This window comes from Apium graveolens, chromosome 7, assembly GCF_009905375.1.
Source record: "Apium graveolens cultivar Ventura chromosome 7, ASM990537v1, whole genome shotgun sequence".
In the NCBI taxonomy this organism is placed as follows: domain Eukaryota; kingdom Viridiplantae; phylum Streptophyta; class Magnoliopsida; order Apiales; family Apiaceae; genus Apium; species Apium graveolens.
Genome location: NC_133653.1, coordinates 4,855,002 through 4,873,191, shown reverse-complemented (window position 1 = coordinate 4,873,191; position 18,190 = coordinate 4,855,002). Strand labels below are relative to the sequence as shown.

General features: G+C 37.9%; 1 protein-coding gene, 1 long non-coding RNA gene and 1 pseudogene across 2 annotated transcripts; all 3 read left to right on the top strand.

Annotated features, from left to right (window-relative positions):
- Positions 1–7,076: 7,076 nt before the first annotated feature.
- On the top strand, positions 7,077–8,363 carry LOC141673143 (uncharacterized). The gene is made up of 3 exons (XM_074479876.1): positions 7,077–7,467; positions 7,621–7,706; positions 7,806–8,363. The coding sequence occupies exons 1-3, from the start codon at positions 7,077–7,079 to the stop codon at positions 8,361–8,363; spliced, it is 1,035 nt and encodes a 344-aa protein (XP_074335977.1).
- A 3,652-nt stretch (positions 8,364–12,015) lies between these two features.
- Positions 12,016–16,815, top strand: LOC141671657 (uncharacterized). The gene is made up of 2 exons (XR_012555200.1): positions 12,016–12,153; positions 16,565–16,815. It is a non-coding gene; the product is annotated as an uncharacterized LOC141671657 (long non-coding RNA).
- LOC141671525 (uncharacterized) lies at positions 12,151–16,815 on the top strand (annotated as a pseudogene).
- Positions 16,816–18,190: the final 1,375 nt, after the last annotated feature.

The window sequence follows — 18,190 nt, the reverse complement described above, 5'->3', positions numbered from 1 at the left end:
CCCCCTTTATTTATTTCAATGTGGGACAAACATTCTCAAATTTTCCAAGCTTTTCCAAGCTACTTTCATCTCTCATTTCACATGGATTTCATTAAGAAAATTCTTAAAACCATACATGAAAATTTAAGTTCAAATATCATTGAACAATTTCCAATCATTAGATTTTAGGATTAACATCAAGAACATAATTAAATTAAGCTCTAAAATCCTAATTTTCTAACACACACATGCTGCAGACATTCCTTGGTTGATTGCAAGTACTAGAATCCTATCAACTGTCAATGTTGTGAATTAGTCGGTTATTCTACATTCTCCTACTTAAGAGTAGTATCTTTTATACTTTTCGTATTATGAAATAATTATTTTAAGAGGCCACGAGCTTCATAACTTCTCATATGATGCCTACTTTTAGATGGATATTCGATATGGAGACAGGAAGTTTTTTGGGGTTCAGATTACTTGTAAATTGGCAACACCTGTAAGAGTTTGTTTAACAAAATTTGAAGGTTACAACAATAGTTATACATGTACTTGCTTTAGTTGTAATGTAGTCTTAGTATCCAGTCAACTGATGCAGACTCACTGTGGCAAATTCTTCAGTTCACTTGCTTTTTCAAATCAATGAAGAAATTTAGCTTAGAATTTTATTCAGCTTGCCGTTTAGTTCAGAAGCTTGTGAATGGGGCTATGTACCTTGTAAATGCTTAAAATGAAAGAGGTGTGAATGGGGTTATGTACCTTGCCAATGCTTAAAATGAAAGAGGTGTGGATGGGGGAATAAAATGAAAGAAATATCAGTTATTGAAAGATTTATTTTGTTAAAATTCTTAAATGATAATTATGTTTAAAATTAAAAGATAAATTTTAACGTAAACGAATTATTTTTACTTTAATACCTAACAAATTCAATTATTATATTCAAATTTATTTTAATTTAATTTGTTTAAACCCGGATCAATGATAAAAGTACATGTTATTTTATTTTAGCTGGTATAGTTATTTCTTATATTAATTTTTATTTATCATGATTTAATTGTATAATTTTTTTTGCCGGGATGAATTGCATGTATTGGTTTATTTTAGTCCGACGCAATTATATTGAATCATCTCTATTTTCATTTTATTAAAATAGTTTTGGATATTATAAAAATTGAAAAAACCCCGTAATTATATAAACCCAAACATTTTACACACAAATCTCTAATCAATCTTTTAATATTTCGACTATTAGGGTCGGATTTCAGTTATCTCTTGCCTACATTATACCTAACAACAAATTAGACAGACTTTAGTTTTATTTTAACACGTATTAATAATATAAAAATTACCTATAATTTGAACTTAATTTTATTTTTAGCGTAGATTAATAATATATATTATTTTGTTTTAGCCTTAGACATGTTATATTAACCATCTAATTAAATTTAGTTTGTTTTTAATTTTATTTTAGCTCTGATTAAATATTATTTTATTTTAAATCAAATAGATAACATATTTCGTTTTATTCTGATGACATTATATCGACCACCGCATTATGTTGTAGACTGGTTTAATAAAGTATTTTTTAACTAGATCGATATAATTTATTATATTATTTTATCCAAATGTAGCAAATCTTAATTTTAGTCTGAGACATGTTATGTCAACTAAATTCAGCTAATTATATTTTGTTTAATTTCATTTTAGCCTGGAATAAATATTATTATGCTTTGGACTCAATTGATAATATGCATAATTTTATTTTACTCTGATGACATTATATCTGTCAAACAAATTTACTTTCAATTTATTTTGTTTTAGCTAGTTTATTTTTTTTTGTTTTAGTCTGATAACATTATATCGACCAAACGAATTTACTTTCAAAATTTTTATCGGCCTTTATTATTTTATTTTAATTTGAGGCTGCAAATCCAACTAATTGTACGTAATTTATATTTATTTTTTATTGAGGATTGGATCAATAGTACAATTTTATATATTATTTTGTTTAAATCAAAACTATTAGAAATATTTCAATTCTATTTGTATTTATATAATTATATTGTGAATGTAATCAATTTATTTGTAATATATATTTATATTGTAAATAGTAATTGTTTTATTTTAAATATTAGTATAATTATAGTGAACTAGACCGACTACCTCCTAGACGTCGTTTACTCTTTATTATATACTAACTTAAATCTCGTGCAATGCATGAATTCTTGTTAATATTCAAAAATTTTATTTATCCCGTTATATTATAATTTTCAAATATTATATATATATATAATAAATATAAATTTATAATAAAAATAATAGGATACTATGCGCTCGTAATTTAGTTGAATAAGTAGATTATGACCAGTTTTTTAACAATTTATTAGTTTAATGGAAATATACTACTATTTATATATATTTTTAATAATAAAATAAGTTGTTATTGTAATTTAGCTGTATAAGTAGATTATGTCTATTTAGTGATAGTAGTTTAACGAATATATAACACTATTTATTTATTTTATTAATAACTAAAATTATTAATGTTGGACCAAGACAAGACGACCCAAAGGAGTCATAGTTAGAAAATAATTATGGAACATAATGTAAAGCCCAAGAAGGCCCAATTTGTAAGAAAAAACCCATTTGGGACTTGGTATAAATAGAAGACAACAACCTCATTGAAAGGGGTTGGCAAATTAAAGCAAAGAGATCATCTCCTAAAATTATAGTCTTAATAATATAATAATATTCTTGTAGGCTTATCATTTGGCGCTAGAAGAAGCTTTGCTTTACAGATCCAACCAGAAAATGATTGTGGAAGAGCTTGATCCGGGAACAGTCGGACCAACTCAAGTGAAGGAGTTGACGGCAGAAATTGCCGCCGACCCCTCGACCTTCGATGGCCGTGAGCTTCCCAAACAGTCGGCGTTAAAGCCAAAATGTTTATTTCCTCCACCTGAAGGCCCTCCTGAGGATCAGCCGGAGAGCTTGAAAGATACACGTCAAAGAGACAAGAAGAGGAAATCCGTCTCAGATCAGCGTTTTAGAATACAAACCTCCAAAGGTAAAAATGTTCTCTCAAGCGACATGCGACTACATTTAGAAAAGAAAGAAAAGCTAAAGGCTCAAAACCAAGAAAATCTGGAAAAACCAGAAGAACCATTTGATTCAGACGAAGAGCTAGAACTATTAAAACGTGAGACTCGGAGGCTGCAGGCCAAACTCGAGCGAAAGAGTGAAATTCACCGTCTCCGACGAGAGCTCCAACAAACAACGATACAAAACAAAGAGCAAGATGATGAATTTTATGATGAAGACGATGATGCAGAATATGAATATGAACCATCGGCAGAGTCGACTTATTCACAACCACGTGAGCGTCGACAGCGGACAGTGTCATCCGCCGAGGTTTCGCGCCAAACTGAATCCACAGAGTCCATATCACATGAAGAATTCGCCAAAATACAAGAAGAAATCGCCCAAATGCGTAACATTATGAGGAATCAATCAGGATTCAAAACTGTCTCTGAAAGCCCTTTATCCCTCGTCCTCGAGAAAGCAAGCATCGACAGGACATTAAAAACCCCATCCATCGATCACTTCGACGGATCTTCAGACCTGTTGGCATTTCTCAACACATTCGACGGACGAATGGCTTTCTTCGGTCACTCTGAAATCGCCCGTTGTCAGTTTTTCTCTACATGCCTTCAAGGCACAGCACTCCGATGGTATAGCAATTTGCCCCCTCGATCCATCGATTCATAGGCAACCTTAAAAAGTATATCCAAGCCCGGTTCTCCAGTAACTACAAAGGCATCAAGGTCACAACGTCTTTAATGATGCATCAACGCTCAGGTGAGAGCCTTCGCAGCTTTTTAACCCGATTTAGGGAAGAGATCGCCGATATTCCAGATTTAATTGAACAAATGGATGTCAACTTCTTAACGGCGGGCATCGATAAGTCACGACATGGATTACTCCTAGAAGAAATTTTTGAAAAAAGGCTAAAGACTCTCCAAGCAGCATTCCAAATTATCGAACATCGTATGATGCTACAAGAAGCAGTGAGCTGCATTCAGTCACCCCGATGCTCTTCAAGGCATGAACGTCGTCGTAGCTATAGCCCGCGATCCCCCGCGCGAGAAAGACGCCATGAACGTCGTCGATCACCTCCACCACGTGTGGATGATAGCTTTTCGAGGGACAGAAGGGAAATGGACTGGCAGCCCCGCACTCGACCAGAAAAAGAATTCACTAAATTGAACATAGAGAAGACAACAATTCTGACGGTTCTAAAGACAGAGCCAGACTACAGACCACCGAGGCCCATGAAGGCCAGAAGACCCCATAGCTCCAGATATTGTGAGTATCATGATGATACCGGTCACACTACAGAACAATACTTTCAACTTAGCAACCTCATAGAAGGAAAGATTCGTCGGGGACAGTTAGTACATTACGTACAACAAGAAGACAATCCTAGACGTCACCATCGAGATCAAGAGGATCGGGTCATTGACGTCATTTTCGGGGGAGCAGCTTCCGGAGGATTCTCTCACAACTCCAGGAAAACGTACGCTCGAGAAGTCTTCAATGTCAATCCCTCGACAGTTAAACGCCCTCGCGCGAACCCGACCCCAGTCATTTCCTTCTCCGATGATGATTATCATCCGGGGCTCATCGAGGGTCATCAAGATGCTCTTGTTATCACCACCCGAGTAGGAAATAATACTGTAAAAAAGATGCTGGTCGACAACGGAAGTTCTGTCGATGTCCTCTACCATCACGCCTTTTCGCGAATGGACATCGGAGATCGACAACTCGAGAACTCTCGAACGCCATTGTACGGTTTTACCGGAAGTGAGGTCCATGTGGTGGGAACCATTGATATGCCAGTTCTCTTTGGCTCACCACCTTGCCAGGTTTGGAAAGTCATTAAATTTCATGTGATCAGTGCTTCCTCCAGCTTTAATGCCATCCTAGGTCGTACTACAATCACAGCCCTAAAAGCAATAACTTCAATCTCCCATTTGAAGATGAAATTTCCCACCGACTTCAGCATCGGAGAAATGATTGGAGATCAGGCGACTGCGAGACAGTGCTACCTGACAACAGTTTCCCCAAAGAAAAAAGGGGAGGATGATCTAGGAATTAACCAAATACTCGAGATCGACCCCCGCGACTCAATTGAATCTATAAATCAGAATTCATGTTTCCCTGCAGAAGAGACGGAGGAGATCGAAGTGGTCACCGGCAACCCAACCAAGGTGGGAAAAGGACTCCCTGAACATTTGAAGCAAGAGATCATTAACCTTGTTAGAGAATTTGCCGATATCTTCGCCTGGGACCCGAAAGACATGTCAGGAATTCCCGAGGTCATCGCACGACAGTCCCTCCACATCAACAAAAACATTGCTCCAATACGGTAAAAACGTCGAATATTCTCCGAAGAAAAAAGGGCAGCTATCGATCAAGAAATCGACTGACTTCTCGAAGCTAAATTCATCGAGAGCGTCCAGTCCCCCACATGGATCTCCAATGTCGTTTTGGTCAAGAAACACAACGGAAAATGGCGAATGTGTGTCGAATATTCTGATGTTAACATAGCATGCCCCAAAGATTTCTACCCACTCCCAAACATCGATCAGCTGATCGACTCTATAGCAGGGAACGAACTCCTTTTCCTTTATGGATGCGTTTTCAGGGTACAATCAGATAAAAATGGATTCTCATGACTGGGAGCAAACGGAATTCATTGCTCACAGAGGAGTGTTCGGATATCGGGTCATGCCCTTCGGGTTGATTAATGTTGGCGCAACTTTTCAACAGATGATGGACACAATCTTTGGCTCGCAAATAGGGAAAAACATGTTAATCTATGTCGATGACATGATAACCAAGTCCAAACTCGCCGTTAACCACTCACTTGATCTTCGTGAGACCTTTGAAAATGCCCGAAGGCATAACTTGCGCCTCAACCCTAACAAATGCTCATTCGGGCTTACATCCGGCAAGTTTCTGGGTTTTCTAGTCACACATCGAGGCATCGAGGCCGACCCCGCATAGACAAAAACCATTCTTGAAATGGATGATCCAAAATCCATCAAAGACTTGCAAAAGCTAACAGGATGCATAGCAGCCCTGCGAAGATTTATCCCGCAATTGTCCAAAAGGTGCTTCTCGTTCTTCGCCACCATAAAAAAGGCTTCAAGATCAACACCATTCGAATGGAATGATGAGTGCAAATCCAGCTTCACGGAACTCAAAGCATTTTTAACAAATCTTCCCATCCTCACTAGGCCAATCCCAGGCAAAGCTCTGCGCATTTATCTGTCGGTGTCCGACGAAACAGTTGCAGCCATCCTTGTTCGACTCGACGAAGGAAGAAAGGTTCCCGTGTACTACATTAGTCACTCACTGCGTGATGCTGAAACTCGGTACCCTCAGGTCGAAAAGCTCGTGTACACCTTGGTCATTGCAAGCAGAAAACTCCAACACTATTTCCAAGCAAGGGAAATACACGTGCTGACAAATTCGCCACTCAAAAGAATCTTGCACAAACCCGATATGACAGGAAGGCTCGCCGCATGGACCATCGAACTAAGTCAGTTCTACATCGAGTATAAACCACGAACAACCATAAAGGCTCAGGTCATCTCAGATTTTGTAGCAGAATGCCAATTCATGGCCAAAGGGTCAGATCTCGAGGAAGCCCAGTTAAGACCGTGGCTATTGTTTGTTGATGGATCATCGACCTCGAATTCTGGTGGTGCTGGGATAATTCTTATCAGCCCAGAAGGGTTTAAAGTCCAGCAAACCCTTAAGTTCGAATTCCAAGCGACAAATAACGTGGCTGAGTACGAGGCACTAATTGCGGGATTAAAATTGGTAACAGACCTCAAGGTAGATATTATCGACATATTTGGTGATTCCCAGCTAGAGTCAAGCAAATAAGCAGAGAGTTTAAGACTCACAATGAAATATGGCTAAATACCTTGCAATGACACAAGAGCTGCTCAAAACTCTCAAATGTTGATAGAACAGAAAATCAGTGGGCTGATTCCCTCGCCAAGTTAGCCTCGTCCAATCTGAAAATGAACCTCGACCCAGTATATGTTGACAGCCTGAAATCCCCCGCTATCGACACATTGATGGTCCACAACATTCAGAGTAATCCCGACTGGCGAAGCCCTATTCTCGAGTACATCCTAGAAAACAAGATTCCCATGGAGAAAAGTGAAGCCCGCGCTATCATGTTTAAGGCAAGGAACTATTGCACGGTCGGCTCAGTGTTATATCGACGTGTTTTAACTGAACCACTTCTCCGCTGTTTAAGCCCAGAAGAGGCCAATCAAGCAATCCTCGAGGTTCACACGGGAATATGTGGCGAACATCTCGGGGGAAAGAACCTAGCTCTTAAAATCATGAGACAGGGGATGTATTGGCCCACACTCCGAAAAGATTGTGAAAGTTACATCCGCAAATGTTAGGCATGTCAACGACATGGGAACGTGTGTCATCGACCCACAACGGAGCTCAACTCGATCCTCGCCCCTTGCCCTTTCTATCAATGGGGAATCGATATTGTGGGCCCCTTCCCAAAGTCTAAAAGTCAGTGCCAATATATCGTGGTTGCAGTCGACTACGCGATGAAGTGGGTCGAGGCAAAACCTCTCTCCAAGATCAGAGAAAAAGAGATGATTGAATTTTTTATGAAATATGTGGTATTTCGATTTGGAATTCCAAGGATTTTAGTCTCAGATAACGGGACACAGTTTGTAGGCGCATAATTCGAAAAAACTTTAAGCGATTTGAAAATCCAGCACATCAAAGCTTCGGTTGCATACCCACAGGCCAATGGCCTTGCAGAAGTGACGAATAGAACCATCTTACAAGGGTTAAAGAAAAGAATAGAAGAAATTCCTCGATGTTGGGTTGATGAGCTCCCTAATGTGCTGTGGTCCTACAGAACAACTCCTCGAAGTGCAACAGGAGAAACCCCTTTCCGTGTCGCGTACGGCGTCGACGCTGTTTTGCCTGTCGAGATTAGTCTGATTTCCCCGAGGATCGAAGTCTTCGATCCTTCTCTCGCTACCGAAGGATTACGCTTTCACAATGACTTACTTGAAGAAACAAGAGAAGAATCTAGACTTCGCATGATCGCACAACAGGAGAAGACGGCAAGGTACTTCAACAAGAAAGTCAAAAATAAACGATTCGAAGTGGGAGACCTTGTCCTTCGAGACTCCGCCGCATCACAGCCAACAATCTCAGGAAAACTTAAACCAACATGGGAAGGCCCGTACAAGGTGTCGAAGGTCGTCAGCACAGGAACCTACGAGCTCTCGTACCTCGATGGTCAACCAATTAAGAATGCCTGAATGGCATCCACCTCAAGAAATTTTACCAGTGATTAACTCTTTATGTAATGATTGAAACTTCGAGGCCATATGGCCCTACCAAAAACCAACCCTCGATGCAATGAGGGTCGTTATGAGATCCCCATCGAGGGAATTTAAGTTATGAAAGCTTTCAAAATTACTTTACGAAAACGTCATAATTCATTATCTGCTTCAAAGATAAAGAAAAAATAAAAACAAAAACAACAACATAAGTTGGATGTATCCCATTAGACTCCAAGTATAGATAACATATGTATTCCCGAACGACGAACAATAATCGATCCCTTCACATGCAAAATATTCTTACACAACAGTTAAGCACTACGCAAACAGACTCAAAACCCAAGTGGTATGAAAACCTTACACTTGCAATTCCTAACACAGAAAACTTTAGTAGGCTAACACAAAAATTACCAAATAGATAAGCGAATATCATAAAAACATCTAAGGCCACCAAAGCCTCATTCAAAGTACGATAAACAACGTAGCATCAATCAAGAAACATCGTCTAACAACAGCAGAAACTTAAAATTCAAATTCATACATCATCTACGGGGCATTCCCCGCCTTCAATTTTTATCGGTCGGATCATCGGGCTGCCAAGCAGCGAGGTCGGCAATATAATCCTCAAATGAGTGCCCCGTGGTGTCCACCCCGCCCCCTGCATCCTACCAATACAACGCCCATAGCCATCTCCAAGGGCGTTAGCAATGTCCTTGATCCCTTTTTGGACTTCCGCCTTCAAAACAGCATTCTCATCGACAATCAATTTGTACGATGCATTCATCCCGTCGACATGACGCTCCCAGCCTTCACACTTACTTCTTAGGTCATCGCGCTCTTTCTCAGCTTCTTGAAGCTTCCGCTCGAGCTCTGACAACCTCACATCCCTCGACAGACCCGAAACCTCCATTTCTCCCACCTTCTTGGTTAACGCGGTATTCGCAGTAACCAACTCCGTAGATCTCTTCTCCAACTCTGAATAACTCGTCATAAGCTTTTTCCTCTCAGCCCTAAGAGCATTCACCTCCGCTTCCAGTCTCTTGCAAGCCTCGTCATTACCATCGGCACGAAACTCTTCCACGATATGCATAAAATCTGCGAGGAACTGCCGCAACACATAAATACAAAGTTAAAAAATAAAAAGAGAGAGAAGACGAAAAAAGAAGAATAACTCAATGAAAAACACTACATAAAAACAAAATTCACATACCCTCCCGGCTCGACTCTTACACCTGTCAGCAAGGTCATCCCGACGCCGACCATCGAAGGCAATCGCGTCTTGGGGAAGATGAAAAAGATTAAAAACCATCAATGAAACTGTTGTTCCTCCGGTCCAGCGTTCGGTGGGTTGAATCTCGACCCTCACAGGTTCCTTCTTGGATCGAGGCTCGCCAATGTTGGACATAAGAACCCTACTGTTGACTAAGGTGATGGTCATATTCACCCCGCTACCTGCCACAGCTGGCTCGACAAACTCCCCTCCTCCCAGATTGACATCATCAACCTCACGACGCCCTCTTTTCCGAGGATTCAGCCCCTCCATATCAGCATCAGGCACAGTCTTCTCAGGAGCCTCCACAACTTTGTTCCCCTAATCATCTAACAACTCGATGAACACATAATGCCCAGCCCCAGAAGCCCCAACCCTAGAAGGACCAGCACTCGCTCCATCGGCATTCTTCATCGAGGCACGCTGAACGAGCAACATCATAGCTTTATCCATCTCCTTCCTAACCCTGTTTCCAAAATCTTCTGCAAAGAAACTCCAGCCACTAAAACAAAACAAAAAAAGGGAAAAGAATCAACGCGCAATATAAAAAAGGGGGGATACAAGCAGTAAAACATATATATATATATATATATATATAAATATATTAATGAAAAAATAATTAATCGATTGGAAATCCCCTCTTACAATCATGCATTTCCAAAAAATCAGGCTCGTTTAACTGAAGATGTGTGTACATCGACCTCAACCCATGAAACTCATTCAGATACCTCGCATCGTACTTCTCGAGGTTATTTAAATAATCGATAGTAAGCTGGCTCACTTTACCACATGGTTTCACAAACTCTAAATCAGGCCCCCCAAAATACAACCACCTAGCATAGTACCCAGAATTGGAAGATCGAACACTGACAATTTTAACCTTCTTATAAGGACAGTCAAAATAAACATGTCCGTCGTGATACCTAACTGTATATATCGAAAAAAAAAGTTTAAAAGAAGGAGTTCTATTCCTATCACAGCAAAGAGCGACGAATCCACTAAGCTGGGCAATGGAGTTGGGCGTCAACTGACTAACCCCACATCCAATAGCCTCGAACATCGCCAAGAAAAAAGGATGCATAGGCAACCGAAGTCCGAAGTGGAAAAATATCATCGGTATCCCGTGCATCCCAAATTCCGGCATCATCCACACCCGTTCTTCAGCTGTCGGTACTCGGTATCGATACCCATTCGACAAATTCACATACGACTTTATCTTGTTCACTGGAGGATCCTTTGTAATATAATGACTCAGATAGTTTAAACTTGTTCTTCCCTCAAACTCTTCCCTACCCAACCGAAGACCATCTTCAACAACCTGTCGTCTCCTCTCTAAGGTCGCATGACTCGGGGGAGGCGAGGGAAGAGGCCCAATAGGGACATTCCCCAAGAACTCGTCCTCGTTCATAAAATCGAAGGACCCACACAGTTCTAAGTCAGGAATCTCTAGACTATTCAAATTTAGGAAGGACTCTTGATCACCCTCCTCGAGGGGTCGCTTACCGGGATCTCGACCATAAACGGTACGGATAAATGACGAACTAGATTGATCCATTAAATGATTGAAATCGAATAAACAAAATCAAGAGAAGCAAGATGTAAAAGAAAAAACAACAAAAGGCAATATAGTAAGGTGTAAGATGACTTACAAACGGTTAACTGCAGTAGTCAAGAGTTTGAGGTAGAATAAGGATAACCCGGCCAGCCGCTACGTTTTTGTTAAGTGAAACAGAAGCCGAACAGTTCAATTCTCTAATGTCCAATCAATAATCCCCAGAAAATAAAAACCAAAATACTTATACGTTTCAAAAAAAAAGAGAAAGAAGAAGAAGAAGAAAGGAAGTAAAGTTAAAGTACAACAACATGCACAAACACATTCACTCCTATCTCAATACCCTTGTCTTTTTTTTTTTATTTTTTATTTTACTAACATTTAATCCTCTCGTTACTTTATTCTTTTTACCACGCTTTGCTCATTTTACTAACTCTCAGGTCCCGGAATAAAAACGCAAATCTAAAGATAGTTGTTTAAACTAGGAGGGGACAAATGTTGGATCAAGACAAGACGGCCCAAATGAGTCATAGTTAGAATAATTATGGAACATAATGTAAAGCTCAAGAAGACCCAATTTGTAAGAAAAAACTCATTTGGGACTTGGTATAAATAGAAGACAACAACCTTGTTAAAAGGGGTTGACAAATTAAAGTAATGAGATCATCTCCTAAAATTATAGTGTTAATAATACAATAATATTCTTGTAGGCTTATCAATTAATAATCGTTAAATCAAATTGTACCGGATTCCGCTTATTAGAATAGTACATAGCGTTTGCCAGGACCAAAAGCACCGAAGGTAAGCAAGCAGGAGACACTGACACTGAGAGCAGAGTTTCTAAAAACAGGAGGGAATAAGCGAAAAGGGGAACTTTCCGATGATGATGACGAGAAGGGCTTTAACATTAATTTCAAAGACTTGTTTTCGATTCCTAAGACAAGGTAATAATTATAAAACTTGTTGTTCTCTTGCATTGTTTCAGTTTCGTTCACTTTCTCATTTCCCCCTAACCCTAATTACAAGCCCAATTTCTCTTATCTTTCGAAATTTCAACAATTACTAATAGAAAAATCTAAGGTTGGTTTCGATAATCTCGATGATGCTCTTGTTTTGTTTGATAAAATGCTTAAAATGTGACCTCTGCCTAATGACATAGACTTTAATCAGCTGTTAGCTGCCCTTGTTAAGATGAACGAATACTCAGTACCGCTCACGCAATTTAGGCGTATGTGTGTTTTAAGCATTCCTGTTAGCGTATATACCTTTAGTGTCCTCATTAACTGTTGTTGTCACTTAAAACAAGTTGATTTTGGGTTTGCATTATTGGCTGGCATTTTCAAGCGAGGTCTTGTCCCGAGTGTCGTTACCTACACAACTCTTGTGAGGGGACTCGTTACCCAGGACAAGTTTATGGAGGCTGAAAATCTGTTCAAGAAGCTTTTTCAGTACAAACAGATTGAACCAGATGCATTTATATTTAACACCATCGTTGACGGCCCACCCTGTTATCTCTATCTAGCCATGAAATTACCCACTTTCCATAGTTACCATCCGGAAATCCGTCGTCAAAGATGTACATTTTCGCCATGGATAAATAGTATTAGTAAAGTTCGTAATGCTCACAATACCTTGAACATTAGAGTTGTCAAAAGTTAACCAAATTTCTCATGTGATAAAAAAATCATTTTTAATTTTATATTTCTTTCACATTCATTTTGATACTATTTTTTCACAAAATAATCCAATGATTGTCATCTCAAAAATGTACGGTATACATAATTTCACTAAATTAACAAAAATGTACGATATAAATCTATTGAAGTTATGTTAGTTTATAGGATTACAAATAAGGGGAGGATTTTGACAACGGTTTGTCGGCCTTTATATAATAAACGGTTTTTAATTCGTTGTGATCAATTATTCCTAGGTATCTCGCATTGTTAACCAAAATCTTTGAACATTAGAGCTGTCAAAAGTTAACCAAATTTCTCATGTGATAAATAAATCATTTTTAATTTTATATTTCTTTCACATTCATTTTTACACTATTTTTTCACAAAATAATCCAATGATTGCCATCTCAGATATATACAATATAAATAATTTCACTAAATTAAAAAATATGTACAATATAAATCTATTGAAATTATATTAGTTTATAGGACCACAAATAAGGGAATTTGCCAACCCTTATATAATAAATGGTTTTTTATTTGTTGTGATCAATTATTCCTAGGTATCTCGCATTGTTTCGTAGGATGATGATGAGGAAGGCTTTAACCTTAATTACAAGCCCTTGTTTTCGATTCATAAGTCAAGGTAATAATATTAGTACTTGTTATCTCGCATTGTTTCAGTTTCATTCACTTTCTCATTTCTCCCCTTACCCTAACCCTAATTACAAATTTAAACCCTCTTATCCTTCATATTCTTCGAAAACTCTTTCAAAACTTCAATAATTACTAATTGAAAAATATAAGGTTGGTTTCGATAATCTCGATGATGCTCTTGTTTTGTTTGATAAAATGCTTAAAATGAGACCTCTGCCTAATCCTATCGACTTTAATCAGCTGTTAGCTGCCCTTATTAAGATGAACGAATACTCAGTAGCGCTCGCGCAATTTAGGCGTATGTGTGTTTTAAACATTCCTGTTAGCGTATGTACTTTTAATATTGTCATTAACTGTTGTTGTCACTTAAAACAAGTTGATTTTGGGTTTGCATTATTGGCTGGCATTTTTAAGCGAGGTCTTGTCCCGAGTGTCGTTACCTACACAACTCTTGTGAGGGGACTCGTTTCCCAGGACAAGTTTACGGAGGCTGAGAATCTGTTCAAGAAGCTTCTTGAGTACAAACAGATTGAACCAGATGCAATTATCTTTAGCACCATAGTTGACGGCCTGTGCAAAACTGGTAACACTTCCGCCGCTACTAGGTTGTTTCGATACATGGAGAAGAAAGGTTGTATGCCGGACACAGTTACGTATAACATTATTATTGATAGTTTGTCCAAAAACAGATTAGTCGATCATGCTTTAAGTCTTTTTGTTGAATGAGTGACAAAGGCATCACACCAAATGTAAGAACCTATAACAGATTAATCCAAGGTCTGTGCAACTTCGGTCGATGGGAAGATATAATGCAACTGTTAAAAGATATGCACAGCAGGAAAATTTCTCCAGATGTGCACACCTATAATATATTAGTTGATGCACATGGCAGAGATGGAAAGGTAAAAGATGCAGACGATCTCATAAATTTAATGATTCGAAGAGTCAATATCCTGATGTAGTCACATATAATTCGCTCATGGATGGTTACTGTTTGCGGGGAGAAGTTGATAAAGCTTTAGCACTGCTCAAAACCATGAGGAGCAAGGGGATTTTGCCCAACGCGCGTACCTATACTATATTGATCAATGGTTATTGTAAGAAGCTCAAAGTAGATAGAGCAATACATCTCTTAGAACAGATGCCCAGCGAAGGTTTAACACCTACAATTGAAACTTACAATACTATTTTGCATGGGTTATTTCAGACGGGCAGGCATGTTGAAGCACGAATGTTTTTTAAGAACAAGATGCTAAACCAAGGTCTTCAACTGGATATAGTGACATGTCGTACCTTACTTTTTGGACTTTGCCAGAATGGTTATATCGTTGAAGCATTCTCCGCGTTTCATATGATGGTATGCAATGGCTTATGTCCTGATCTAGGCATCTATAATATTCTAATTCACGGATTGTTCAAGGAAGGCAAAGTTGACGATGCAAGAATTTTTTTTCGTAATTTTCCTTTAAAGGGTTTGCGGCCTAATGTGAAATCTTACACAGTTATGATTAGTGAATTTTGTAAGGAAGGGTTACTGGAAGAAGCAAATGATATATTTATGCAAATGAAAGCTAGTAGTTGCATGCCAAATGATGTTACCTACAATACACTTATCCGCGGCTGCTTTGAGAACAAGAAATATGATGAAGGATGTGTGCTTATAGATGAGATGGTTGCTCATGGTTTCGCAGCAGATGATTTTATTACCTCCATGGTATTCGACTTGCTCAAATCAAAAGAGCAGGACCCTGCTCTCCTTGCTTTGCAAAAAAAGTTTTTGCCTTAGGTCTGTCACGGACAGAGTTTGTTAAGGTACGTTATACATCATTTAAATTGCCAACACTTTGTGCATGTTCGCCATAAAATCTGAATGCAATTATAGCATTGTGATATTGTACGTTCTATTAACAGTCAGTAGTACAACTAGTATCTTTTCGACGGGACTTATGTTGAAATTCTGTCTACTGTCACTATTGTAAATTAGTCGGTTGTCTGTTGTATTTGTATTTGTATTTGTACACATTGTCCGTAGATATTTTGAAATTCTAGTATGTTGCGTTCTGTCTCACTAAGAAAACAAGTATTTGCTGCTCTTGTTAATTGAAACTGTACTCGAAGATCTGGTAGAAATAATGATTTAAAGAGGCCACTATCCTGATAAAGTCACATATGATGCACTCATAGATGGATATTCGAAATTGAGACAGAATACTTTTAGACTTCCAACACTTGTAAGAGTTTGTAACATTTGAAGAATATAACGAGAGTGATTCTGCAACTTGCCGAAGTAGTAATAGTATCCGGTCAACTGATGCAGACTCACTGTTGCAAATTGTTTCAGTTTCCCTTATACTTGCTATTTCAAAACAGTGACGAAATTGAGCTTAAGCTTCAGTCAAATTCATGTTCAAAATATAATTTATGAATTACCTTATTATTTATGTATATAAGATGCAGTAAGTAAATGACAGGCAAACTAAGTTACATGATATATTAATTCGAATAGGTTAAGGTTGTGGATAATACAGTTGGTACTGGCTATTCATGATTAGCTTACCAGGTTTTTTATATAACCTTTTTTCCAGCAGCTGTTTTTGTTGTTTACATTCTTAAGAGCTTTGTTAATTCGCGACTTGGTACTGGACTTATCTGATAGTTATGAAATATCTAAATCGTATGATAGCTATCATTGTTCATCCGAAAGTGTTCAACTGGGTCGGCGGAACATACATCCCTTTTAAGCTGGTATGTTTTGTTAAAGTGTCAGAATTACAACTTATTCCAGTTCTGGTCCTATAATTAGCATGGTATATGTTTTCCAAGACCAACTCTATTATGCAGACTTTGATGTATAGCCTGAAGAATGACATAATAATTCTAAACGTGTTAAAAACAGTTGGTAAATATATAATGTGGTTATATATAAACAGTTATATTAGGTACTTTAGAGTACACTTCATAATGCAATCTTTTTATCTCAACTCGTGCTGTGAGCTAATAAACCCGTGTATATTTTGTGCAGCAGACTAAAATCGTCAAAGTGCTACCAAGGTTAATTAGGAAGTATCTGAAAGAAATTCAATGGCTGTTTTACAATTACAGTAGAAGGAGGTGTGAATGGGGGCTGTGTACCTTGTTTAGTTATAGGAGTTTTACTCTCTGGCATGACATTATTCTTTTATTCTCTGGCATGAAATTATTCGACTAATGTCAGCAATCGTTGTACATGATAAAATGAGTTGAACTGTTGGGAAGAAAATTAGGTTGCGTGCATGTTCTTGATTTATTTTAACAAAGTTATATATAACTATGTTCATCACTATGCTAAATTTCCAATGTAACTGTAAATGTGGATAAAGAAGATTATCAAGTTACAGGAAGTAATCTTACCTTTCAATGGCAAAGATTGTTTCAATTATTGATTCATCTATTATATCATCTACAATTCGGATAACAATATTGTCTTTTTCCATGTTTTGTTTTCGACAATGTGTTTGAGTCTTCATAAACGTTGCTGGAGCTTAAAGCAAATCCTAGAAGCTCATATTATTGAGAGAAATCATATACATTACATTCAGGAAGGTCCTCTATTTTTTCTCTGTGACATGATCTTTGGGTGCAGGGTAAAATCTCTCGCCGAGCATCTTGGACCTACTGTGATTTCTATAATGAAATCCTCGTACATGGCTTGTGTTTCATGGAGTTTTAAATTGTCGGATCATGCTCATGATATATATAGTTAAGGCATCTTTGCTATATGGGTTGTGTTTCACGGAGTTTCAGATTGTCGGATCATGTTCTGGCTATATAGTTAAGGCATCTTTGCTCTAATGAATTACCTACTTTCCGTAGCTACTATCTGGAAATCCCTCGTCGAAGATGTACACTTTGGCCATTAATAACTATGGTTTGACATGTCTTTGCAGTCCCTAAATTCTCCGTTATGATATGGCTTGTTATGATGAAGCGTTTTTTAAGTAAAGACGGAAGATGAGAACGGTTGGATAGCTCAAGTGATTAAGAGTTTATCCTGTGTCGTCCCAGATTCTGGGTTCGATCCTCGCTCACCCCGAGAATTTATGAGAACATATTCAATTTAGGCGAAGGTGAAAAATATCTATTTTTTGAAAGTAATTCATCAAAATATTCATTATGAAAGCACATTGTTGAAAATATCCATTTAATTACGTATTTCTTAATTTGGTAACGATAATACATATTTCTAAACTGGGTATCTCAGAAAATTACAAAGGATACATATTCATATTTTGGTTATTACATTTGTGATACCCCACTACCAAAGATGTATCATAAAAAAATTGGATTTTCATTTGCCTATCTAGTACAAAATATAATACTCAATTGACAAATACGTATTTCAAACGTTATTTTTAGCCATTACCATAATAAATATCTTCGGCTATTTGCGTCAAAAATATGTTAATTTTAACAATCTTTCAATTTCTGGTAACCATCTGGGTCTAATTTCTTTAGAGGATCTATTCTTGCTTCTCTGTTTGTGGCAGCTACCTTTAGAACAAATTTCTTAATTGCTTTTTTTTGGATTGAGGTATTAGTAAAGTTCGTAATGGACTAGTACCTTGGACATTAGACTTGGTTGCCAAATTTCTCCCCTAATCAAAAATAT

Coding starts and splice junctions, on each gene's coding strand:
- LOC141673143 (XM_074479876.1), top strand. CDS start 7,077: ATGAACCTCGACCCAGTATATGTTGACAGCCTGAAATCCCCCGCTATC. Junction 7,468..7,620: donor TGAAAGTTACATCCGCAAAT/GTTAGGCATGTC, acceptor TCGTGGTTGCAG/TCGACTACGCGATGAAGTGG. Junction 7,707..7,805: donor AATTTTTTATGAAATATGTG/GTATTTCGATTT, acceptor TTGAAAATCCAG/CACATCAAAGCTTCGGTTGC.